Source organism: Passer domesticus, chromosome 4 (genome assembly GCF_036417665.1).
Source record: "Passer domesticus isolate bPasDom1 chromosome 4, bPasDom1.hap1, whole genome shotgun sequence".
NCBI lineage: Eukaryota > Metazoa > Chordata > Aves > Passeriformes > Passeridae > Passer > Passer domesticus.
Window position 1 is genome coordinate 3,412,464 of NC_087477.1, and position 24,113 is coordinate 3,436,576.

Consider the following 24,113-nt stretch of genomic DNA (forward strand, 5'->3'; position numbering starts at 1 on the left):
CACCTCAACTAAACCACGGCACCTAGTGCCATATCCAGTCTTGTCTTAAACACTTGCAGGGATGGTGACTCCACCAGCTGCCTGGAGGGGTCTGTCCCAGGAAGAACCAAGATAGCACTGGGGCCTTCTACTCCCCGGTGCTTGGAGCCCTGGAAATTTGTTTTTCTGCTTAGGGAAAGACAATGGAGAAGTACTGGGAAAACTAGTCACTAATAGAATAGGCTATAGAGCTACAAATATATGTGCAAAGAATACAGAAAACATAGAAAAGAAAAATTACAAAACCCAAACAGCATCAGCAAGGTCTTGGGCATGAACACATAGATCCAGATGGTCTTCTCAGCCCTATTTCGGTGTATTTCTGAGAACCAAAGGAATCCTGCTGGAGCCTGTGGGGAGATGGGTTTGGGAGGTACAAGTTCATTCATTTTTTTTTCTCCTTGGGGCAGCTCCTGTTGCTAACATCAGCCAAGCCTGTTTCCAGCCTGATGCCTCTGATGGTTGCAGGCAAACAATTCATGGCAGGCAGAAGACACTGACACTTCCAGGGACATGAGTTTCTCCAGTGCTATCTGTGAGTGGGAGTCAGAATAAAAACTCCAGAAACCACAACTCCATTGGAAAATTCCCTTATTTTTCATTCTGTAAATAAGCTCTGCATCCACTTCTGAATTGTCAGTTGTTTGTTAAGGATGGGAATTCCTCGTTTATGATTTTTTTAATGTGGTTTGGAATTGGATAAAGGTCTCCTTCGTTCACAAACTCCAGATCAAACTGCCTTTGGAATATGGCCCACTGGTGGTTCTTGCCATGGAACTTCTGGATAAGAAAGCAAGGAAAATGGTATTTGCAGCCAAAAGCCAACAGAGCCTGGGGCAGCCAAAAGCCAACAGAGCCTGGGACAGCCAAAGCATCCTGTGGAGATCCAGGCCTCCAGCTGTTACTAGAAATCAGCAGAATTCCAGCCAAATGGTTCTGTATCACTAAGTGCAATCTCTTTGCCTGGATCAGAGCCTTGCTCAACAGAAAAAGCAGAAAGATCAGCAAGGGTACTCCCAAAGGCCCATGACATGGTTTTTATTTTGCTCATCTTGTTTAAGTTTGCAGCTAAATGTTGAGCTGATAAGAGGGAAGAAAAAAAAAAAAAGAGGAATCACTGGTGTGCATTTCCTGAACCTGTCTCAATCGTATTAATGACTTGTAGGCCTGATTTAAAACAGACAGGTATGAAACAACCTTTGAGAGACAGAAGCTAAAATGGGTTGTGGGTTTTTTTTAAGAATGCGGAATATTACCCAAAGGGTGTTGTTTTGTGATATTTTAAAATACACTACATAAAAATTACCAACTGCAATAAATTAAGAGTTAAAAAATAATTATTTTGGTATATGAATAATTAGAAACACAAAAATATGGAGATGGGAATGCATGTTTTCATAAAAACAATGAAATTACAGACATAAAAACACAGGGCTGTTGACTTTTGCCTCTCCTCCTGTGGCATTGTTGAGTGTTCTAACCACATCTCCAAAAGACCTAGAAACAAAACAGAGGCAGAGAAAGGAGAAGCTGTTTAGCTCTTGGAGTGAAAGCCAGCCCACACAGGAGATGTCTCCTGTAAATGCCCAAAACCTGCAGGATGCAGGAGGGCTCTGCCAGAAGGCAGATGATGCATTTTCCTCTCAAGTGCACGGGCACTGGGCCTGTTCCTGAAGCATTGGGGTTCACTGCCTCAGATCTTAAAGGGAGTTTGTTCTTTCATCTTGGGTTTCAGTTTCTAAACTGTGTGGTTCCTCTCCTGACCACAGAGTATTTCCTTCCACAAACCACAGGAAAGAAATGTTCCTAAGAACTATTATCTGACAGCTTTGATAGGGGGTAGGTTGACCTTTCAGGCAAGCAATATTCTTCTTTCTGAATTAGTGTGTCGATATGATTTTCAGACATACAAAAACGCTAAAGAAATTAACACAGTGCTGTCCTATACTTGAGAGAGAGGAGATGTTCCAGGTTCTGTTCCTTCATGCAGGCAAGACCTCGACAGCATGGAGATGTCTCTGACAAAGCCTTCTGAGCACACTCACAAATTCTGAGCAGCACTGAGAGATGGGACAATCTATTCCCAGGGTGTGAACATATTTCCATCTGGCCTGACTTCATGCTGGATAGAAGTTCCACCAGAAAAACTCCTGGCCCATGGCTGTGCAGAAGTAACTGCAGTTGGACTCACCCGCTGCCAATGTGTTCCAGTTCCGTGTATTTCATTGCGGGATTTTCCATGGTCACCATTCTCCCTGAGGGAAATAAAATGCAAGATGCTCACTTTAAAGCAGAGATGCCAGCTTCCAGGAGATACAAAAGGCAGCCCCACTGCCTGGGGCTCTGAGCCCTTTGTGGTCAGCTGGGTAACAATAATAACAACCACAATAGCAAAAAAAAACGAAAAAAAAAACCCAAAATAACCCACTAAAAATGAGCAAAACAAAACAACAACACACCTCCCCCCCACCCAAAAAAAAAAAAAATCCCCAACAAAAAAAAACAAAACTCCAAAACCAGTTAACTTCTGTGAGGTTTATTTGCTCTGATGACTAGCTGGAAGTCTGCAGTCTAAGGAGAATATAGGAAGCTAAAGATTCTGTTCAGTTTGGCCACTGGCACCCAGGACTTGTCCAGATGATTTGCTAGTCCACAGCCTTCATCTGGTTCAAGAACAATTCCTGCGTCAGCCTTTAGCAGAGAGGGAAGCTCAGGCAAAGCCAAGCCAGTCCAAGCTGCCCTCAGAGGCAGCAGGAACACCCAGAGCGCTCTCTTAATGCCTTGGAGCAGAGCACTTCCTCTGGGGAGTCTTGAATGTCTCCAGTGGGACACCAAAGTCAGGAGGAGCATTTGGTACAGCTCTGCTGATACCTGCACAGAGTACACTGTCCCTCAGACAAGAAACACACCAGACATACCCAGAATCTCCAGGTACCCCTTGTCAATCTCCGGTTTTGGAGCAGCCATGCCGCTGTCAGAACTGGTGATGAACAAACAGCCCCAGCTTGAGTTCCCAGGTTTGACAGAATAGATTCCCCCAGATAATGCTGCTGCAGCAGCAGGTTTAACACCAGAGGCCATGGTGTGCTGAACCTGTCGCATTTCTGGTGGGGACAGTTCCTGTGCCTCACACCAACCTTGGGGCCCTTCATTGCCCGTTGTTTGCCGGAAGTCTTTGCAGGCTGCCAGGTGAGATGTCAACACTTGCACCTCAAGTCAGAGAACAAAGCAGTCAGAGACTACAGCTTGTCCCTGTCAGCCAGGAGTCATTGACTGTGAGGACAGGGAAAGAACCGATTTACAAGGGATACAGACAGGGATTCAGTCCTCCATCTGCGTCACCATGTTCCACTGTAAAGAAACAGGGAGAGCAGGAACAGGCCAGCAGGAATCAATTTGGATGACTGCTGGCCAAAAGGCCACAGGACAAGTCCCACTGTCCAGGGCAACAGCTGAGATTCAGCACAGCAGGAAATGTCCTTCAGAGAGACTGTGATCCACACTAGAGCAGGATGGCACTCAGAGGCACGGCCCCACTCCCTGCTGCTCTGCAGTGGAAAGGCAAGAAGGGCAGAAAGCACCAGTTTGGTGACTGCAGTGGCTGTCCCTCCCTCACTCACTTGATTTTGTAGAGCCTGAGGGAGGGGATTAACTTTCTCTCTGACAATTTTCATTTCTTCCTCCAGCCTCCTCACCCTTGCCTTGTTCCTATCCTCAGATTCCTGCAGCTCTGCCTGCACATCTTCCTTGATGGTCTGTAAACAACAATGCATGGGAAGTTTCATGAGTGGAGTGGCTGCCACTCTTCCACTTACCTGTTTTTGTTGATCGCCCCTGTGCTGATGGCGATTCATCTCCTCTTGAATTCTTCTCATGTCTTCCTTCTTCCTCCTCTTCACTGCCATGATGGCACTCTGAGCTTCGGGCAGCTCTGCCTGGGGCTCTGACTTGATGTTCTGTACACACAAATGCACAGCAAGTGACTGGCAGCTGCCATCAGGCTCAGCTTTTTCCTCTTGCAGCCTCAAAAGCACATTTATTCAGCCACTTCTTTCTGCTTCCCTACCCACCTCTGCTTCCACTGCAAACCTCCTGTCCCAGTGCGGATCTCTGCACATTCCAAGGCTCTGTGCTTTCAGTGCCTGTGGGACTCCTGGCCTCCTCAGTCCCAAGAGCTGTTTTATGCCCCTCTTCCTGCCCTTCCCTCTGTCACCTGGCCAGTCAGGCTTACCTGGCCATTCTGCTCTGGCTCTTCCACCTGCTGCCTGAGCTGCTCTTCCTGCTCTCGGGCTGGGAACAGCTCTCCCTGAGCCTGGCATGACATCTCTGATAAAGCCATCTGCTCCTGCTTTTTCTCTACAGGAACTTGCAGAGAAAGCAAGACAAGATGGTTTCGACTTGCCATACGATATTTGAGGGCCAAGACTCAAAGGCTGATGGGCTCACACATTCCCAAAGCTCTGTGCTTATCTCCTGGGTCATTCCCTGCCCGAGGGGAGGCACAGATTCCAAAGTGAGCCTGGCACTACAATCAGGGGCCATCTGGCACTGAAGCTCCAACAGCCTGTCAGGCAGCTGACAGGGAAGGTGTGGCATTCCTCAAGGCTCTGGTGAGGGCCTCCCTCTGCTCCTGCCATGTCCTCTTTGTCTTTCAGTAGTGACTGACACCCAGCCCTGTCCCACAGCTCCATCCTGGCTCTGCAGGTGGCTTCCTGGCTGAGCTCACCCTTTGGGAGAGACACTTCTGCAGTTCACGTTCTCCTCAGGCCTGCACCAGCATTCCTGCCTTTCTGACATCTACACTCTTGTTAGAAATCCTGGTCATTCGGGAGATAAGAATGCCTGCAAAGATCCTCTGATGGAGGTCACAGAGCCTCTATGGCCACCTCAGTTATATGGAAGAGGACCAAGGTGTTTCTTCTCCCTCTTTTGTCAGCTGAGAATTCTGACCAGCAGTAACAGAGACTCTCATAAGGCCCCATTAACAAATGCATTTAAACACCCGTGGGGATGCCAGTGAAGGAAACCATGTGTCATGTAATGCATGTATGAGCAGAGTCACCAAACACCACTGAACCATGGAATTGTTCCACCTCTCTAGGACAGGCAGAAATTTCAAGATTTAACTGGGGACTTCTGGGCCGAAGAGGCCGGAGGAGGTGAACAGCTCTGAGGGGAAAAAAATGCCACGTCTGGAGGGGGAAACATCTCTGCCTGCTCAGAATCAGTTGACAGAACATGTCACTAATCCTCTCCTGAAAGGGATGCTTTAGGTGAGCTTTGCACCTCCAACTCCTTTGTGCCAGAGCTGGGAAAATTCAGTTATGTAAATGTTACATAGATAGACAGATAGAAACACAGAAACATAGACATATCTCACTGATATAATCTCTCTTTACTGTCCTCTCTGCTGCTGCACACATCAACACTTGGTAGCCAGTGCCGTGCTCAGCAGCAATCCTGAGATTGCTGTCCTATTGCTTCAATAAACCACACTCTTGGGGAATATGGAGTGTGTAAGTCCTTATGGAAAGTGATCTGATCCAGAGCATTGTACTGGGAACTGCACTCTTTGTGCATCTGTGCTGGAGCAAGTTCTTCTCTTGGACTCGACCACACTGACAATTCTAAACTGGCTGTAATAAGACATAAAGCCCAGCCCCTCCCAGCTCCTCTGATCTCTCAGGACCAGCAAAATGCAAAGGTATTGATATCCTGCTAAATCCCAAACACAACACACACTGATTCACTGGGCTGCAAAAAGGCACAGGCACTGATAACCTCAAACTGGTCTGTAATGCCATACTGTCTACCCTGGAACCACAACAGCTTCTTCTGCACCAAGGTGCCTGCACCGAAGGATGAGTTCACAAGCAAAAACGTTCCATTGTCCAAAAGTGACACCTAGGGAATCAGAATTCTAGCAGATCCAGTCCAAGTACCATAAAAGGGCAAGAAATAATGAGGAAATGTGCCTCAGAAGGGAGGAAAAGAAAGTGTGGCAGGACTTGCACTCCAAGCAAAACAAAAATTAGAAATTAAAAAAAAAATAAAAAAGGCAAAAAGTCACACCTGAAGGTGACTAAAACATTTGGAAGCATTGAGGGAAAGTTGAAGGTCCCTCAAGAGTCTCCAGTTCTCCAGGCTAAAGCTCCCTCAGGACCTCCTCCCTGGCGTTATGCTCCACACCCTTGCCCACCTCCCGTCTCCTTTTGTGCACACGCTCCAGCCCCTCAAGGACTTGCTGCTTCACAGGGGCCCACAACTGCCCACAGCACTCACTGCAGCTGCGGCCGCAGCGCTGCCCAGCACAGGCCGGCGCTCACTGCCCTGCTCCTGCTGCCCCTCTGCTGCTCACACAGCCCACCATGCCCTTGGCCTTCTTGCCTGCCTGCCCACACGCTGCCTCACGTGCAGCTGCTCTTCACCACCAGCAGCCCTGCCTCCTTTTGGCCCACGCAGCTCGCCCGACACACTCTTGCCCATCTGACTTCAAATACTGCATCCTCCATTTCAACATCTCCTTCCTCTTCTCTACAACGCAAGACAGCACTCAAGGACTTCCAGCTTCACCCCCACTCCAGGCTCCAGTGCACTTGCCAAAGCTGCAGACTTCACCGCAAAAGGGAGCCACAGAAACTCCCCGCTTCTGCCTTTTGCCTCACAAGAAGCCTTCTCAACTACGCGCTTCCTTTCCTTGGCCACACGGCACAAGAATGGCCCCTCACAGCTTCACGCACAGCACACTCACCTCCTTGCAGCTTATCAAAAGCCAACAGACAGCTAGGCCAAAAGAGGCTGTACAAATGAAGAACTGCTCAAGAAAGATGCAGAACACTTCCACAAGCCACTATGGAAAAACAAAGAAACAAAGCCCTGGGACCGACAGCACCACCACCTGTGCCCTTGGCCAATGCACTGCAGAAGCCCAGACATAGAGCTGCACTCAGCCAGGCAGCGAAAGTTCACCCAGAGCCCCCAGCTCTTCGGTGCCTCAACATGACAGGCCAAAGGCCAATTGCCAGCTGGCACTGCCTGCAGGAATGGCTACGTCCTGCAGGACTCCAGCACTCCACCTCCTCGGCCAGCAACAGCAAGTGCTGGCTGCTCAGCAGCTTGCACCTCTGCCTTGCCCTAAAGACAGCGCCACCCACAACTGGCACTTACTCTCTTGCAAGGAGCACCCTGGGCTGTCACAACAGAGGGCTGCTTCTGCTTCTCTCGCTCCCTTTGCTCCTCTTTGCCTTCTTCTCCGGGAGCAGAGGGAGCCACGGGAGAGACGGCTGTTCCTTTCGTCACCTGTGGCAAGAGAGAAGCATGAGGGACACGCCGTTACCTAGCATTTCTAAACTCATTTCTCCTGGCATCTACAACCACATCTTCGAAGGAGAACTCATCAGCTCTGTTAGCAATGGCATTCCAAGTCACTCCAACCAGATTAAAATGGGCCAATTCAACACAACACTATATGCCTAGGAATTTCACATTCCTCCTTGCCTGCTATCAGCAAGCAACCTTGTCTCTGCAAAACGCAGCTTTTATTTCTTGCAAGCTCTGAAATGCACAAGTAGCAAAGAGCCGGCAAGGCCTTAGCTCTTGCTGCAGACAGGGAAAACTACAACTGGATCACAATCCCATCCAGTGCTGGAAAAGGGCAGGAAATGTGCGGAAGCCCCCTTGCTGGCTGCAGAAAGACAAAACAAACAGGGCTTCTCCTCCTAGCATACCAAAAAACGCAGAAGCCACAGGGTGCAAGCGGCAGCTACTCCAGCCTCTGAAGCCCTGGCATGCACTGAGGCCATGTTTGAACGGGCAACAGCCCTTGTGCTGAGCGCTGTCACGTGGCCATCTATGGAAGTCTGCCTGAAGGTCCCTCAGCAGACTCCCCTTGTCCAGGCTAAAGCTCCCTCAGCACCTCCTCCCTGGCCTTATACTCCACACCCTTGCCCACCTCCCGTCTCCTTCTGTGCACACGCTCCAGCCCCTCAAGGACTTGCTGCTTCACAGGGGCCCACAACTGCCCACAGCACTCACTGCAGCTGCGGCCGCAGCGCTGCCCAGCACAGGCCGGCGCTCACTGCCCTGCTCCTGCTGCCCCTCTGCTGCTCACACAGCCCACCATGCCCTTGGCCTTCTTGCCTGCCTGCCCACATGCTGCCTCACGTGCAGCTGCTCTTCACCACCAGCAGCCCTGCCTCCTTCTGGCCCACGCAGCTCGCCCGACACACTCTTGCCCATCTGACTTCAAATACTGCATCCTCCATTTCAACATCTCCTTCCTCTTCTCTACAACGCAAGACAGCACTCAAGGACTTCCAGCTTCACCCCCACTCCAGGCTCCAGTGCACTTGCCAAAGCTGCAGACTTCACCGCAAAAGGGAGCCACAGAAACTCCCCGCTTCTGCCTTTTGCCTCACAAGAAGCCTTCTCAACTACGCGCTTCCTTTCCTTGGCCACACGGCACAAGAATGGCCCCTCACAGCTTCACGCATAGCACATTCATCTCCTTGCAGCTGATCAAAAGCCAACAGACAGCTGGGCCAAAAGAGGCTGTATAAGTGAAGAACTGCTCAAGAAAACTGCAGAACACTTCCACAAGCCAAACACATCTTTCCACTAGGGAAAATCAAAGAAACAAAGCCCTGGGACTGCCAGCACCACCAGCTGTACCCTTGGCCAATGCACTGCAGAAGCCCAGACATAGAGCTGCACTCAGCCAGGCAGCCAAAAGTTCACCCAGAGCTCCCAGCTCTTCGGTGCCTCAACATGACAGGCCAAAGGCCAATTGCCAGCTGGCACTGCCTGCACGAAATGACTACGTCCTGCAGGACTCCAGCACTCCGCCTCCTCGGCCAGCAACAGCAAGTGCTGGCTGCTCAGAAACTTGCACCTCTGTCATGCACTAAAGACAGCAGCACCTAAACTGGCATTTATTCTCTTGAAATTATCAGGCAAACCTGGCCCAGAATCCCACTCATCTGTTTATTGTGATGTCTTCATCTTGCTGGGATTTTTGCCCTGCCAGTGCTCTAGAAATGGTGTTTCTGCCCTGAGGTATCTTCCTTTCAGAAAACTCCAATGAATCACATAGGTCCCTCTCTTTAAAAGACAAGCACTGTGCTGATTCCCACAGGGAGACAGAGCAGTGTCTACCTTTCCATGCCCTGCCCCTCCTGTGCTGGATGGCACCTTCCTTCCCAGCAGGGACAGCCCAGTGGCACTGGCTGCTGCACTTCCCTCTCTGCCACACGAGCTGGCAGTAACCCTGGGGCAGTTCCTGTGTGCTTGAGCGTGCCAGGCAGCAGATGGGGCTGGGACAAGTCCCTCTCAGCTCTCCCTGTTTGCGTGCCAGAAACCTCCAAGGGTGGGCTGGGGGCACAAACCAGGGCCCTTCAGAGGCTCACAGTGAGCCCCCCCACAGCCCCTCCTGCCCACAGCCAAATCTCTGACCACTTGGCCAGCCTGGCTTCCTTGGGTTCCTGCACCACCTTTTCATGTCTCTGTACCCTGCATTGCTCTACTTCAATTCTTTTGCCATTGGATAAAATGGAGCACACCACCAAATTACAAAACAGGGCAGCAGAAACAGTCAGAGGACAGAGTACCTGTCCTCTCAGGAAATGTGGAGAGAGGTGGAGTTATTCAGTTGTGTGAAAAACAGGCCCCAGAGAGCCACGTGTTGCCACTTTCCAAGACTTCAGATAGGCTTTGAAGAAAGTGGGGGACACCTTTTTGAACAGGACAAGTTACAATAGGATGTGGGCAAATAATTTTAAATACACAGGGGATCAAGTCAGAGTAGGTCGAAGGAAGAAATTGTTTCCTCATGGCATGGTGCCACCCTGGCACGGGTTGCCCCAAGAGCTTATAGTTGCCCCGTCCCTGGAAATATTCTAGGTCAGGTAGCAAAGGGCTGTGAGCAATCTGATCTCTTTAAAGATGTCCCTGCTCATGGCAGGACACTTGCACCTGATGACCTTTACAGGGCCCTGCCAGCCCAGCCCAGTCTAGGACTCCTCACCGTTTTCATTTGAAGAGCACCAAGAGTGGAGGTGAGGAGGAAGGGAGCTCATCTGATGCCTTGAACTTCCGTGGAGGAGGAGCCCATCCCTCGCACCCTGTTTCACCTGCAGCCCCTTTGGGGCCATCTACACAGACAAAAGAACTGGAACCACTTATAACCCAAAGGCAAGTGTTGCCTGAGAGTGGAATTTTTTTGCATGTGTTAAGGCTTGAGTTCCCCCACTGATGCAACCAAAGCTACAGCAGATGCTGATGTGTTGCAGGGACATTTTTAGGAGGGGACCTTGGTGCAAGTAGTCCTAGCAGATGGCAATGGGATTTTGTCCAATGGCACACAGAACATGGGACAGGTGAGAAAGACAGCGGGATCAGTAAGGATTTGCTCCTTACCGAGGCAGGACTTCAGTTCCAGTAAGGAGGTTCCTGTTCTACTATTTCAATTCCCACAATTCCAAAAGACCATATGTCCACTTTGGGGCCATATGGTTGACCTGTCACCCCTTCAGGCGCCGTCCACCAAGCAGTCCCTGCTAACACGCTCCGTGTATTCTTCTCAGGGATGAGTTGAGTAGAGAGGCCAAAATCGGCTGAGGAGAAAGCAAAATAACTGTTTTTATTTTAATTCTGTGCCATTAGGAAACCAAGCAAAAGAATTTCTCAGTAGAAGTCTGAGAATGTGCTGTTGAATCTCTTGGACAACTGTCCTGCTCTGTTTTCTCAGGACTTTAGCCAAGGAAATATGGCATTGTGACTTAAAAAATTCCCACAGTTTTTTACACTCCAGCAGTGGCTTTTGTTCTTTGGAAGCTTTAGACCTGTAGCTCCCTCCCCCTGGAAGGGACACACAGAGAAACACCACTCTTGGCTGCTTGTTCCTTGTCATGCCTCTGTACACATTGCAGCCGTGTCACCAGCTCACAGCAGATATCCCTGCACTGTCACCAGCACCATTTCTGGGGAGCTGGCAGTCACTCCAAGCAGCCCCACACCCACATCCCTGGAATGTTGCACCTGACCAAGAATACACTGACCCAGCTTGACAGATCCGTCGGTTCTGAGAAGGATGTTGCTTCTCTTCACATCTCGGTGGATCACGTGGTTGGAGTGAAGAAAATCCAGTCCTTGCAGGCACTGAGAGAGGAAACAGAAACAGGAGGGCAAAACACGTGATGTGATTTCATCACATAAGAAAGGACACAAAGATTCAAAAAGATTCCCTCTCCAGGGGAATGGGGAATAATGGCAAAACACAGTGCCACTGAGAGGAAGAGCTTGTTTCTGCAACACTTGCAGAGCAGGACCTTTCTAAGGAAAGGCATGTCAACTTTTGAAAGAGCAACAGCACCTGCTGTTGTAGACTGTTCCCTGCACACCAGCCAGGATGACTGCTGCTGCAGGGGATGTGCTCAGAAGCAAACAGTGCTTTGGCTGCACTCCTATCCTTTTTAGCTGAGGACTGAGAGAAACGAGTCTCTCTCTTTTCCTTTGCTGTTCCTTTCAAATCCTGCCACCAGCACCTTTGCTTTTACAGGCAAGGAATGCAGTGAAGACAGGCAAAAGTTTAGAAAGCAAGATGGAGAAGAGCAAATACAAGAGGCAGAGTGAGAACACAACAGCAGGCGATAAAGAGTACAAGAACTGAGTTCAGTGAGTGCAGGGGCACTGGCAGCCATTTCACTTGAGATGCTTCTACTTGCCCACAGCATAGCAGCAACACACAAACAAAGCTTGGCACATGAAACCTCTCCTGTCCTGAGCCCCTGTTTCCCAGACAATCCTGCCCAAGCCCTCGGCAGCACAGATGGGATTGCTGACCTCCCGACTGATGGCTGCCATCTCCTCTTCAGACAGGTAGCTCTTGCTGATGACATCGCTCAGGGTGCCTCCATCCATGTGCTCCATAACCAGCCAGAGTTCCTCAAACAGAAGGTAGCTGAAAGATGGAAACAAGGGCGTGGAGATAAACATGCATGGCTACGTTGATATTTTCCTTCCGTGTTTCTTGTTTCCAAGTCCCTTTGTGACTAGGACAGAATCAAAGGAATAGACATTCCCTCTTGGCTGTGCATTGTTTGCAGTCTGTGCAGTCTCAAGGAGAAAGGTACAGTGGTGAAAAAGGAGATTGCTTAGATGGCCTGCAAGTGAAAAGTTCAGTTTAGTAACAGCCCAGGCAAAAACCTGTCAGGCATGGTGCTTCTGGAAATAAGCACCCAGTCTTCCTGGCATGCATAGCAATGGCAAAGAGGGGCAAGGATCTAAGGGAAATCCTCTTTAGGAAGGTTCATCAGCATTGAAGAAACTTTAAAAAATCAGTCCTGAAAAACTGTGGAGGCAGTGAACTTTGAGGGTATTGACTTAGTAAGATACAGCCGATCCAGCTGATCCAGGTTTTGAATAATTTTTGAATAATTTTTAAACTATGTGTGCCTGGGAAGACTCATGCAAACATGATGCCATCTCTTCTCATCCATTGGAGATGAGTAGAGAAATATTAATAAATAATAATTAACAGCTCTACTTTCTGACACTGACCAAAGTGAGTTTTTAACCTCTCATGTTTGTTGTGTGTAAATGCACATTCATGGAATAAGACCATGACCTCTCACGTGTCTAAATAATTTCCAACACCATCCTCACCCTTTCTATCATTTCATCATTTCAGGGTACATGGGATAGAAGAGGAAAAGAAATGAAATGTGACCATGGCAGTGAGTTAATGGGGGGAGTTCTGGGGCACTAATGTGCAAGGAACTCCAGATGAAATCAGCACCTTGGCCAAGAGTCCTCCTCAAGCATGAAATGCATCTCCTGGACTAACTGTGGCCTTAGTTTCCCCAGGAAAAGGAGAATATCTTGGTACTCTGAAATTCCAGCTGCTGCCTACATATTTAAACTGGTACAATTCCAATTCCAAATAAAATAGAATATAACTGTACACTTTAAGAGGCACTTTCTCAAGCAAGGAAAAACACCCCTCCCAATAAAAAGAAAAAGAATCCCTGATGAACAAACATCCATCTTTTTCCATGTGGACTGTAAAGCACCAAAGTATGTCAGTGGACATCCTCCATGTGCACAGGTTTGAAGAGAGAGCTCTGCCCCCTGAGGCAGAGACACGTGGTGGTTGCACGCAGCATCCTTGCTTCACACCAGCCAAGCCTCAAACCAGGAGAAATTAGTTCCCAGTGAAGAAAGAACTGCTTGGGCTGATGACTCTCAGGGATGACAACAGCCAGCGGCAAGAGGGGATGATGGCACAGCATGGCCCACGTGGTGATGGGTCCTGGGCTCTCCAGAGTCATGACAGGGTTCCTCTGGCCCTCGTACCCCACTCTGCAGGGACAGCAGCTCCAGCTCCTTCCTGAGATCACTCCCACCAGGGGCCAAAGCCACCCCCAGCTGTGCCGGTGTCCCCAGAGCAGGACCAGCCCCAGGAGGAGGCAGGTCCCTCTGTCCAGGGCACCAGCCCCAGACCCTCTGCTCCCACCCACGGCGGGCGCTGCTCACCTGGGCAGCCCCGGCGGTCCCTAAAGAGCAAGGTCCCAGACCCTGAGGAGTCTCCCCACCCCTTCCAGAGCCCCCCCTGGATCTCTCTGCATTGCATCTTGTTGTTGTGGTGTGTTTTCATTTTCTTTATTTGCTATATTTTATTGCTTGATTTGTGGTTTTTTAATCCGTGTTTTTCTCCCCGCCTTTGGAGTAGCACAGGTTCCCCATTTTGTATCTTATGTTGCTAAATTTAGACTCTCTCCCTCATTGTTATTCAGCTTGGTTAACTGTCTTCTTGTTTGTTGCCTGGCCACTCCCTGCCAAATCCTCAATCCCTCTTGTCCCTACTCTTTTTCCCCAACACCTTCCCTGCTCCTTCCCTCCTCAGATGTCAATCCTTCCCTAAGCCTGCCTTTTTCTCCAGAACCTTCCTTGTCAGTTCTCTATCCTTTGAAACCCCATTGGTTTACTTAAGCCTTTCCCCTCCCTTAAGATCCTCTATTGGTTTACAGATTGTATTTCCCCACCTTGTGTTCCACCGTCAGTCCTCTCCATTGGTTAACAATTGTATTCTCCCCCAAGACCGTCCCTGTTTATAAGTTATTGCCTGCCCTTGGGTCAGGGTCTTGGGACCTTGGACTTGGGGAGTTTACCATCAAATAAAGCTACCTCTATTCCGACTCCAAGACCCGTGCTGCTTTGTTCATCTGTGCCGAACCTCCGCTGGCAGCTAGAATTCTGCGGGGTCTGCCAGGGGGATCTGTCACACCCCTGTTCTCTCTGTTGGTGGGCCGGGGACACATAGCCTCTACACCGCAACACTTGTCCCTCAAGAGAGTCAACAGCCCCTCCCAGTTTGAGATCAGCAGCAGCCTTGAATTGGGACATTTAACTGCAGCATCCCAATCTTTCAAAAATCCCAACCTTCTCCTCCAGCTGAGCTTCCAGCTGTCCCTCACTTGGTCAGTTCCCATGAGGTGTCCCACAACAACACAGGGAGGCCCACAAGACCCTGCTGGCAGCGTGGCTGCCCTGATTCAGACACATTTTCCTTTCTTCCCACGGTTCTGCAGCTTGAACAATGGGAAGGGGCCCTTGTTTGGTCAGCAGTGAAGTGTGCGACTGCACCTTGCTGGCACAGTGCCATTCCCAGGCTTCAGAATTCAGGTGGGGAGGACAACTCAGCACAGGCAGGAGGAGAAAAGTCGAGCTGCACCCCTGGGGCACCATTTGTGTATTTGCAGATTTCCTTTGTTCAGGGGCCTACATGCTGTCCTTGTCACCTCAGGGGTGCTGCCAGCATGGAGGCCTGGCCTTGTCATTGTGCAGATGAAAGAACTGCTGCCAAAACAAAAGGCAGAGAGAATTCCTTCCTGGGTTTGGAGCCCCCTTGACAGGATCCATTCTACTGAGCAAGCAAGGCTGAACAGCCCCACAGCCCTAAACACAGCTGCAAAGTGTCCTTGTGCCCATCACCTTCGATCCAGCAGGGCTGCAGAGAGGACAAACTCTGACCTTTAAACCAAAAGGGACAAAACCTTGTACAGGACCCGGCCTGGAAGGCCTGGATGTGATGGCCTCTCCCAGGGAGAGAGACCAGAGGCCCTGTGAGTAGAGACCAGGACTGTTCCCAGGAAACCATGGCAAGGTGTCAGGAGCAGGCATTAGAGACAGGGCCAAGGAGATGTGATGCAGGTGGCTGAGGGAGAGCATCATGGAGATGTAGAAATTGAAACTAGGAAACAGGATTTCCTTTGTTCTCTGACAACATGGGCCTGCAGGGATGGAAGGCCTGCTGTGTCATCACAGTGTTAGAAATGAACTTTGAGATACACTTAAATGGACACACAAAGTAGTGGAGGCAAAAGAAATCTGTTTATTAGTAACAATTCACCTGAGCTGCAGGTATGCCCTCTTTCCCCCAAGAGCCAAACACACACACCCTCCAAAAAAGGACTACATTTTATCCCCTTTCCTGGCCAGGGGCGATCCCTGTCCCCTTTCCCATTGGCTGGGTACTTGAGAATTTCTATTCTCTCCTCACCACCTATTTTTCTGTCCCCACTCCTCTGATTCTACTTCCTTTTTGGTCAGGTCTTTAACCTGGCTGCTTTCCCAGCTCACAGCAACACCCAACAAATTAACTGAAGCAAATCCAAACCAGAAGTAACAACACACAGAACCAACAACTTCCATTTTTTTACCTAATAACCTTTTGGGTTCAGCAAAATATTACCTCATCTCTGACAACAGGGTAGAGGACTCTGATGTCAGCAATCTCTGGATGGTGACATGAGGCATTGCTGGATTGTGACCTCACCTTCTCTCCCTGCTTATCTTGGGGTTCCAAGGAGTTTCAATGCCTTTTGTGCTGTCACAGGGGTTGGAGGCTGGTGTCAGAGAGCAGTGGGCTGTGACATCACAGGGGGATGCATTGTGACATTGTGCCCCTCAATTCCAAGGAATACTTTTGAAAACTACCTCCCAAAGTGAATCTTTCTCCAAGCAGGTAGACTGGCAAAACCCATGTACGATCAAGTGATAAGACAGAGTTTGTACTCTCACAAATTTGTTTTTCCTCCTAACACCTCTGAAAACCTCTAATTTTTTTGGTTTTTCTTTCTTCTTTAGAATCTGTGAGCAGAAGACAGGAATACTTTTGCCTATTGGAAAAACGCCATAGCAATGCACTGTTGATTAGGCATGCTCTTGTCCTTACCATAAAGAAAAGACACTGAACAAACTGAAATATCAGGGATTTTGTGGGAGCAGATAGGAGAGACAAAATGTGTTTCATTCTTTAAGTTGTCTGGAATAATTCTGCAAGTTTGCAAAGTGCACAGAAATGCAGTCACTAGAATGAGGCCATTACTCACATCTGGCATCCCTAAGCCTTTGCCTCAGTTTTCAGACAGTTTGTAAGTGAGGGATACATGCAAGATTTATCTAATTAGTAAAGGTAAAGTTTTACTGAAGGTTTGATGTGTGGGGATCTCTGCAGTCCCAGAAGACATGCTGAGACCAATTTCTTTCGTTTCATTCCCTCACACCAAAAAAAAAAAAGGAGAAAAAAAGATGAGGCTCTTTCTGTGCCACGCTGTGGCAGCTCTACCCTCTCAGCCTTTGCCTTGAGCCCTTTGGTTCTTTTCCCTGAGCCCTGATCCCCTTCCTCAGCCAAGGGCCCCTGGAGCCCTTTCCAGGGCTGCAGGAAAAGCTCCCTCAGCCATGACCACAGAAGAGCTTCTGGAAGTGTTTGTCGTCTCTTGCTGTCTCTTAGTCAGAACCGGTATGGATCAACTTGGAGTTCTAGAGGAACAAATTTTCAGGGACTATTCCTCTTCAAATTTGTTTTGTTCTAACCCAGAAGGAAGACAAAGAGGAGGTTCTTCTGCTGGTGCTAAGTTATGCTTGCAATTAGTGTAATAGTAGTCATTAAGTTGGGGGAAGCAACAAGTGCAGTTCAGCGAGCATTTAACAAAATACAAGTTAGGACCCAGCCCAAAAGATCACGGAGTTGATGCAGTTTCACAGGTTGGTTTTTCCCAGGCAGTTGGTCTTGTTTTCTTTTTGTAGGAACGCTCCCACTCCCTGCTGAAGATCAGCAGAACCAGTCTGGGAGCAGGGCAGCTGCCAGTAGTTTTAAATTGAGATGTGATGATCGCTTTTCACTTAGGTTCTGTCACCTTTGGCTTAGATACAAGAGGCTTTCCTTCTTTTTCATAATGGGTATGTAGTGGGTCAAATTTCCTTCTTCCTTTTTATAGAAACCTTGCTAGAGTTGAGATGGAGCTGGGGGAGAACCAATGCAATTTTGAATTGCCACAGTTGCTTTTATTGACAATTTACTAATGGTGGTGACTTGTCTGCATTCTCCTCACAAGTGACATGTTGGGAGACCTAATACGAGTCAAAGAACTTCATTTTATTTTTTTAAATGAAAAACAAAAAAAGTGGTGTAGGAAAACTCTTATAGATGTCTAATTTTTCTCAACATAAATTTCTACATATTTGAAATCATGTTAACCTTCCCAGCTCTGCCTTGGGAGGTTTTAGAAGTATTATGATCTGGCTACATTTTTCAGATTTCATAATAAGAAACTAGAGAATCCTGAGAGAAAACAAAAAATGTCCCATGAGGAATGGTTCCCTTCACCTTCCCCAACTCCTTTTTGCCTGCAATGCTGTCACCCCAGCAGCAGTGCCATCGCGGCAGTGAGTCTGAGAGGTGGCAGCTCTCTGGCCCACACGGTGCTGCTGGCAGAGCCGGCTGCTGCCTACTCAAGGCTCAGGCAGGCCCCTGAGCTGCCGAGCTGCACGGCCAGAGCCATCTCGATGCTGCAGTGCAGGCCAGAGGCGCCGCTCAGCCGGAAGCTGCAGGACTTGCTGGAGGGCAGCGCCGTGAGCTGGCAGTGGCGCGACTGCGGCAGAAGCGGCCAGGCCGCCAGCACCAACATCTGCACCCAGCGGGTGACTTTCTGCAGGTCCAAATAGGAGCCCGTGCAGAGGGTGCCCAGCAGGTACCACTCCTGATCCGTGGGCAGCTGGCCACCAGCGGCGTGCAGGAAGCACGTGTGCCCCAGCAGCTGCTCCCCGGAGCACAGGCACTCCAGCGCCACATGGATGCGCCTGGCTGGCGGCCGCTTGGTGCTCTCCGGGCTGAAGGAGTGGCCAGGGGGTGGCCGCAGGATGACCAGCGTGCGGTAGCTGCTGCTGCTCTCCTGGACGCTGCAGGCTGCAGGGCTGGTGTCCGTCCCGGCAGCTGGGTGCAGCTCCGGCATGAAGCTCCTCCGGGAGAGCACTCGGCACACACCTTCGTGCTGGGCAGGCCCTGCTGCAGAATCACAGAATCACAGAACAGCTGGGCTTGGCAGTGACCTTTAAGGACTGCCCAGTGTGATCCCACAGCAATGAGCAGGGACATTCCCAATGAGATCAGTTTGCTCACAGCCCCCTCCCACCTTATCCTGGATGTGCCCATTGGTGATGGGCTGGGCACAACCAAAATGCTGTCACCCCTGTCTGCACCCTTGTCCTTCTCATGCTCACTCACCTTCTCCTTGCTGCTGAACTTCACCCTCACAATATTCGTCTTGCTGCTGGATTCCTCCTGTGTGCTGTGTCTGGCAGAGCCACACTTCCATCTCGTGACCAGCCAAAAGGCAAGAGAGAGCAGAGGCAGCCACAGCAGCTGCCATAGACAAAGGAAAAAGCTTTCCATGATGGAATTGTTTCCATCAATCTCCTGCAGGAGCTGAGTCATTTCCTGCAGCAGATACTCCTCGCGCTCTTGCATCCTTTGAGCTTCATTCTTTTCAATTTCTGGATTCCCCTTATTCCCAGCTATGGTCAGTCAAGGCAGCTGTCGTACAGAAAGGAGCAGGCTTTCCATGATGGAATTGTTGTCATCCACCTCCCGCAGGAGCCGAGTCATCTCCCGATGCAGAAATTCCTCGCGCTCCCGCATCCGCCTGACCGTGTCCTTTTCGATTTTCATCTCCGCTTTCAACCCACTGGGGGTGAATAACAGGGCCAGGATGAAGGCCAGTGTTGGAGATATGGCCTGGTGGGAGAAAGGGGGCTCAGCATGTCTGGCTGGGAGGGACCAGGGAGCTGGTGACATCTGCAATGTCCCCAGAGCCTCTCTGGGCACCTGCCACATTGAGAGCCCCAAGCCCCACTTCCCTCAGCCCTGGGGACAGTGCCCTGCCCTGAGGGTCCCATCTCTCACTCTGGCTTTAAATCCCCAGGGCATCTTTCCCAGCCCAGCATTTTCCCTGCATGTGCACTCACTGGCTGCCAGAATCCAACTGCCCAGAGCTGCTCCTGACACAGATGCCAGCGTGACCTCTCCTCTGTGATGTCACAGCCAGCAGAACCATGTCACTCAGCTGCCAAGCTGGCCGTGCCCCTGCTCACAGCTCCCACTGTGACCCCTGCCCTGGCATCTCCCAGCCCCCAGAGCCACACCTGCCCGGCCATGAGCCCCAGCCTTGGTCCCCACTGCCAGCCTCAGTGGCTCCTGGCCATCCTCACCCTGAGTGCAAAGCCAGCCCCGGGAGCCCCCCAGGGCGCTCTGGATCCAGGCTGAGACACCCTCAAGCCATCACTGAAAGGGACATGGATGGGGACTGCAGCTGGATCTTCCAGTGCTCACCAGCCCTGACTGTGCTCCAGGTGAACCCAAACCTCACCTGCAGCATCTTCAGAAGTTTATAAGACTTTGTGTTCTACATGTGTGAATTTCATGCAAAGATATATACCAATTGCAATTGCTCAAACACACGCAAGTCATCTGATAAAATAAAAATAAATTTTTTTTAAGAAGGCATAGCTTCTTTTATAGCTATTTTTTGTGAGCTTTTAAGAATGCTTTCAGTTTTCAACATTCTGTTATATTCCAACAGCACAACTGTGTCTCCTTTTTATAAGGGTAGTTGGAAGATCCCAGTAAATTTGTCTTAAGAATATCAAGTCTTTAAAACCATTGGAAAGCAGAGAGGTAAAACCCTCTAACAGCCTTACTAAAAGGATGTGTAACTAAATACAGTTTTGTCTCTCTGTCTACTCTGGACATAACAAATCTGTGAATTGAAATTTTCAAATATCAATGTTTACTAAATCTTGGAGCCTATCACAATTTATTTTTTTCTTGCCAATGTGTTCTATTTACAGGTTGTTCTCTTGAGAAATTACCTCTGAGGGAGCCCTGCTCGCCCATGAAGCCTCTTGGAAACCTTACTCCCCACCAGCAAATAAATGGTGCCATGGCCAAAAGACACTGTGACTTGGGGAAGCCTGCTCTGCTAGCACCTAGCATTACCATAATTCGTGACCAAAAAAATTAAGCACAACAGATTTGTCCATCAGTTTAAATCTGGCTGCAGAAACAATATTGATTTTTGAGGCAGAAAAAAGAAAATAGAAGCCTCAATATTGGTCCCTGGGGTTAATGCTGCAAAAACTTAAAACAAATGCTAAGAGAATTGAAAGTGCTCACTCAGTAAGCAAACCAGTGCTCCCTCCTAAGCCCTGAGTGAGCTGCTACCAAATGCTAGTAACACCAAGCATGTAACACTCTAAAACCAGCAGCAACACACTTTTCACTGCTCGCTCATGGACACAGCTGCCACAACTTTGAAAGGATGTACTGCTTCAAATTTCTTCACACCCAACATCCATCCATGTAAACATCCAGAGCTGAGGGAGCAAGTAAAGGACTTAAAAGTTGAGAAGAACCCAGATGGCATCAATGAACTTTTCGGACAGTGGGGATTGACAGGATAGGTTTCATCGTTTGTTAGAGGAATATTTTGGGTTGTAATCATTGTTTTTACTCATGTTTCCCTGTTTAGTTAAGTGGCTGCAGAGGTCTACTGGGGAAGTCTTCATAGTAAGAAAAAACAGGGGAGTTGTGGAATCCTCTGACTCCTCCCCCTCAAGGAAGATTAGATCACAGAGTTTTCCCCACCTAGGCTGATAGAGAAGACTTAACCCCTGACGCTCTGCAGCACTTCTGCCAATCCACATCAGATTGCCTCCCCCACTGGCCAGCTGACACCGCCCACCCCAATTATTCATCCCTCATCCCCCCTACAGGTTGCTGCCCTTGGCCCTGCCCTTTGCCCGCCCCTGTGCCCTCAGGTCATCGGTCACTGACCCCACACTGAAGTCCTGCAGAGCACATGGTTTGGTCTTTTGTCTCTGGTCCCTCTGGCGTGCTGGATGCAGTAAAACCCTTGCTGGACTATGCCATGCAAAGACCCTTCCTGTCTTTCCTGCACTGAGCTGTCTGTGGCGTGTGCGTGTACATGCACTGGAAATGGCTGTTCTTGTGGCCTTCCTCGGAGCGGCTTCTGAAGGAGACACCTCCAAGAAGGTTGCAGCATTTCTACCACCCTGCAGCGCTGCAACACTAAATAAATACACAAAAATCTACTTAGGTTAAAAAAATGAATTTTTTAATAAATTGTTACACTGGCGATGTCAACATACAAATATCAATTTAAGGTTGCAACACAAATTTTTTCCTACTATCATGCAATGTAAATATATACAAATATCAAATACAGTTAAAAAAACCTAATGTACTGAAACCTCTACAAACACTAATTAGAAACAAATATCAATCAAAGCTTAACAATTAAATTTATTACAAATTACTACAACTGAACAGCCCATATACAAACACAGCAATATCAATATTCCTCTCTAAATAACCCTAGGCCTAGAACTAAATGAACACAATTTCAGAACTGTACAAATCCATACGCATTTCAATAGAAGTAAATACACCACAACAATGTGCAGTGTAAATATATATTAAGTGTTACATATGACATATAGTAAGATATATGTAAACATATTCTTAAGAATGCTATCTATAAATACAAATATCAGTGTACCAATAGAAAAATCCATCTAACTGTAACAGTGGAACTATACTGCAGCGGCGGCTGACCTCAAGCCAAATCCCGGCAGGCTGCGGCCAGCACTGCCTGCAGCACTGGAGCACTCTCCTGATCCCAAGTCGGGTTTAGAGAGCGCCTAAGGCTTTCAGCCTTGGGGCGACGAGGACCCGCAGTAGCAAAAAGGTGAGAGCTGCTGACCCACAGGAGATCCACAAGAGACGGACTTCAGAGGTAGTTCAGTCCAGTTTATTAGCACCAGGGGAATCCACCAGCTGAAGACAGGGCTAAGGGTCTGACAAGTGTTTTTTAAGGAGGAGTGGGTGCATACAAAGACAGTGGTCAACAACCAATAGAAATACAGGTAGGCATGAGGTGATGGTGAGTGACACAGTATGTAAACCAATAACAGAGGATCTGGGGAGGAGCCCTGGCCCCTGAACCAATCACTCGATGCCCTAGGTGGAAGATTCTAGATGGAAAGGTTGGGCCACCGAGTGACGGACAGGGCACCAGGGAGGGAACAAGGGAAGGATACATGGGTTGTTAGGGGAGACGGGGAGGAGAGATACTAGATAGATGGGGCGATCAAAGGGAGAGAGGGGATCAGGGCAGAACCATAATAACTGTAGGGGTATGTGGAACAAACCAAATATACAGCTCAATAAAACAATGCATGACAAACACAATACAACATCTCCCTCTTTTTTGTTTAAAAAGAAAAGAAAAGAAAAATATATGAGACTTAATAACTAAAGTTCAAATCAGAACTGTGATTTTCTGGGTCAAGATGACTGGGAGGAATGGACGCCCACTGTTCTTCTACTTCCAGATTTCCTCCTTCTAGTTGCTCTTCTAGTTCTTCTAGTTCACATCCTTCCTCCTCAGCCATCACCCGGTTAACTTGCAAGGGGAGATTAACTTATAAATTAATCTCTGTAATATTTTCCAAACTATAGAAGTGGCAACTAAAATTGCTAACAAAATGAAAAGAACTAAAAGTATAGTTTTTAAAACTGATCCAACCCATCCCGAGAGTCCCCATCCCGAGAAGATGTTCCCCAGCCAGTCCAATGTGTCCTGCTTGATCTCATGAAGCAAGTCTTTCATCTCGCCGATGGATTTTCTGGCGTCCTCAGCTTTAGATGACAAATTCAGGCAGCAGAGCTCCTCCTCGCATCGGTGATCATGCAATAGGAGCAGGAAATCAATTGCTGCGCTATTCTGGAGTGTAGCCCGCCTTGTTATTTCCTCGTCTGAGAGGAGGTCACTGAGGATGGCTGACGTTAAATTGGCTTGTTTAGCCACCCAACACTCTAGGTGGGCCAATTCACCTAGAGACTTCGCGATGGACACCCACGGCAAAAAAACTGTCCATGCGACACCTTCTGGAATTGACCAATGAGTAATTTCAGGGTCACACTGTGAGTCTAAGTCTTTCAGGTCTCTCTTATAACGGGCCGAATTATGTGTGACAACTTTAGCTTTCCAATTGGTAATTTGGGTATCATTGGGGGTAAACAGCGACAGTCTCCCAAAGGAACATGGGCCTCCTGTCAGGCGAGAGGGGATGCCTGCCCACGCTCAGTATCCGCAAATAAAAAAGACTCCACGGGGGAGGGATCTAGGGTATTCATCAAAAGTTGGGGCAGTGGTAATATGGGCAACTGTGGTGCACCAATTTCCCACTGTGTACTCATGATTGGGTTGGATCACGCGGAAATAGGGTTTTCCGGTGGGGTCAAGGGAGGACATAAACTCAACACAAACGGAGGCAACAACGGAGCCGAGCAACTTAAATTCAATAGGTTCAGATTTTGAAATATTTAATTTAGAAACAAAACGTCGCCAGATGAGGTTGGGATTGGAGCCGGGGGAGCGCAGGACTTTATATTGGGCAAGGGGTTTTAGGGAGGAATCGAGGGGGGTAGGGAACTCATCTGGATTAAAAGGGATCCCCACAAGGCAGGTCGACAAGGGGTCTGCTGCTGAGGCGGACGTCAGACACAGCTGGTCTTGGCTGAGGGCCTTGGCGAGTAGCTTCCACACCTTCTGTTTTGGCTGGGGAATGATCCATAAGTTGGATGGTAGAAGCGTGGACCAGAAGATGACAAAGGTGACAGTGATGGAGACTGGGATGGGGTTCATCGGGCTCAT

The 24,113-nt window shown here is 48.9% G+C and overlaps 1 protein-coding gene across 1 annotated transcript; it reads right to left on the reverse strand.

The window, feature by feature from the left end:
* Nucleotides 1-10,125: 10,125 nt before the first annotated feature.
* Nucleotides 10,126-15,933, reverse strand: LOC135299890 (serine/threonine-protein kinase PAK 3-like). The gene is made up of 4 exons (XM_064419295.1): nucleotides 15,788-15,933; nucleotides 11,878-11,995; nucleotides 11,094-11,193; nucleotides 10,126-10,649 (listed from the first exon to the last, which is right to left on the reverse strand). Exons 1-4 carry the CDS (start codon nucleotides 15,850-15,852, stop codon nucleotides 10,465-10,467), a joined length of 468 nt encoding a protein of 155 aa, XP_064275365.1. The 5' UTR covers nucleotides 15,853-15,933; the 3' UTR covers nucleotides 10,126-10,464.
* Between the last annotated feature and the right edge of the window lie 8,180 nt (nucleotides 15,934-24,113).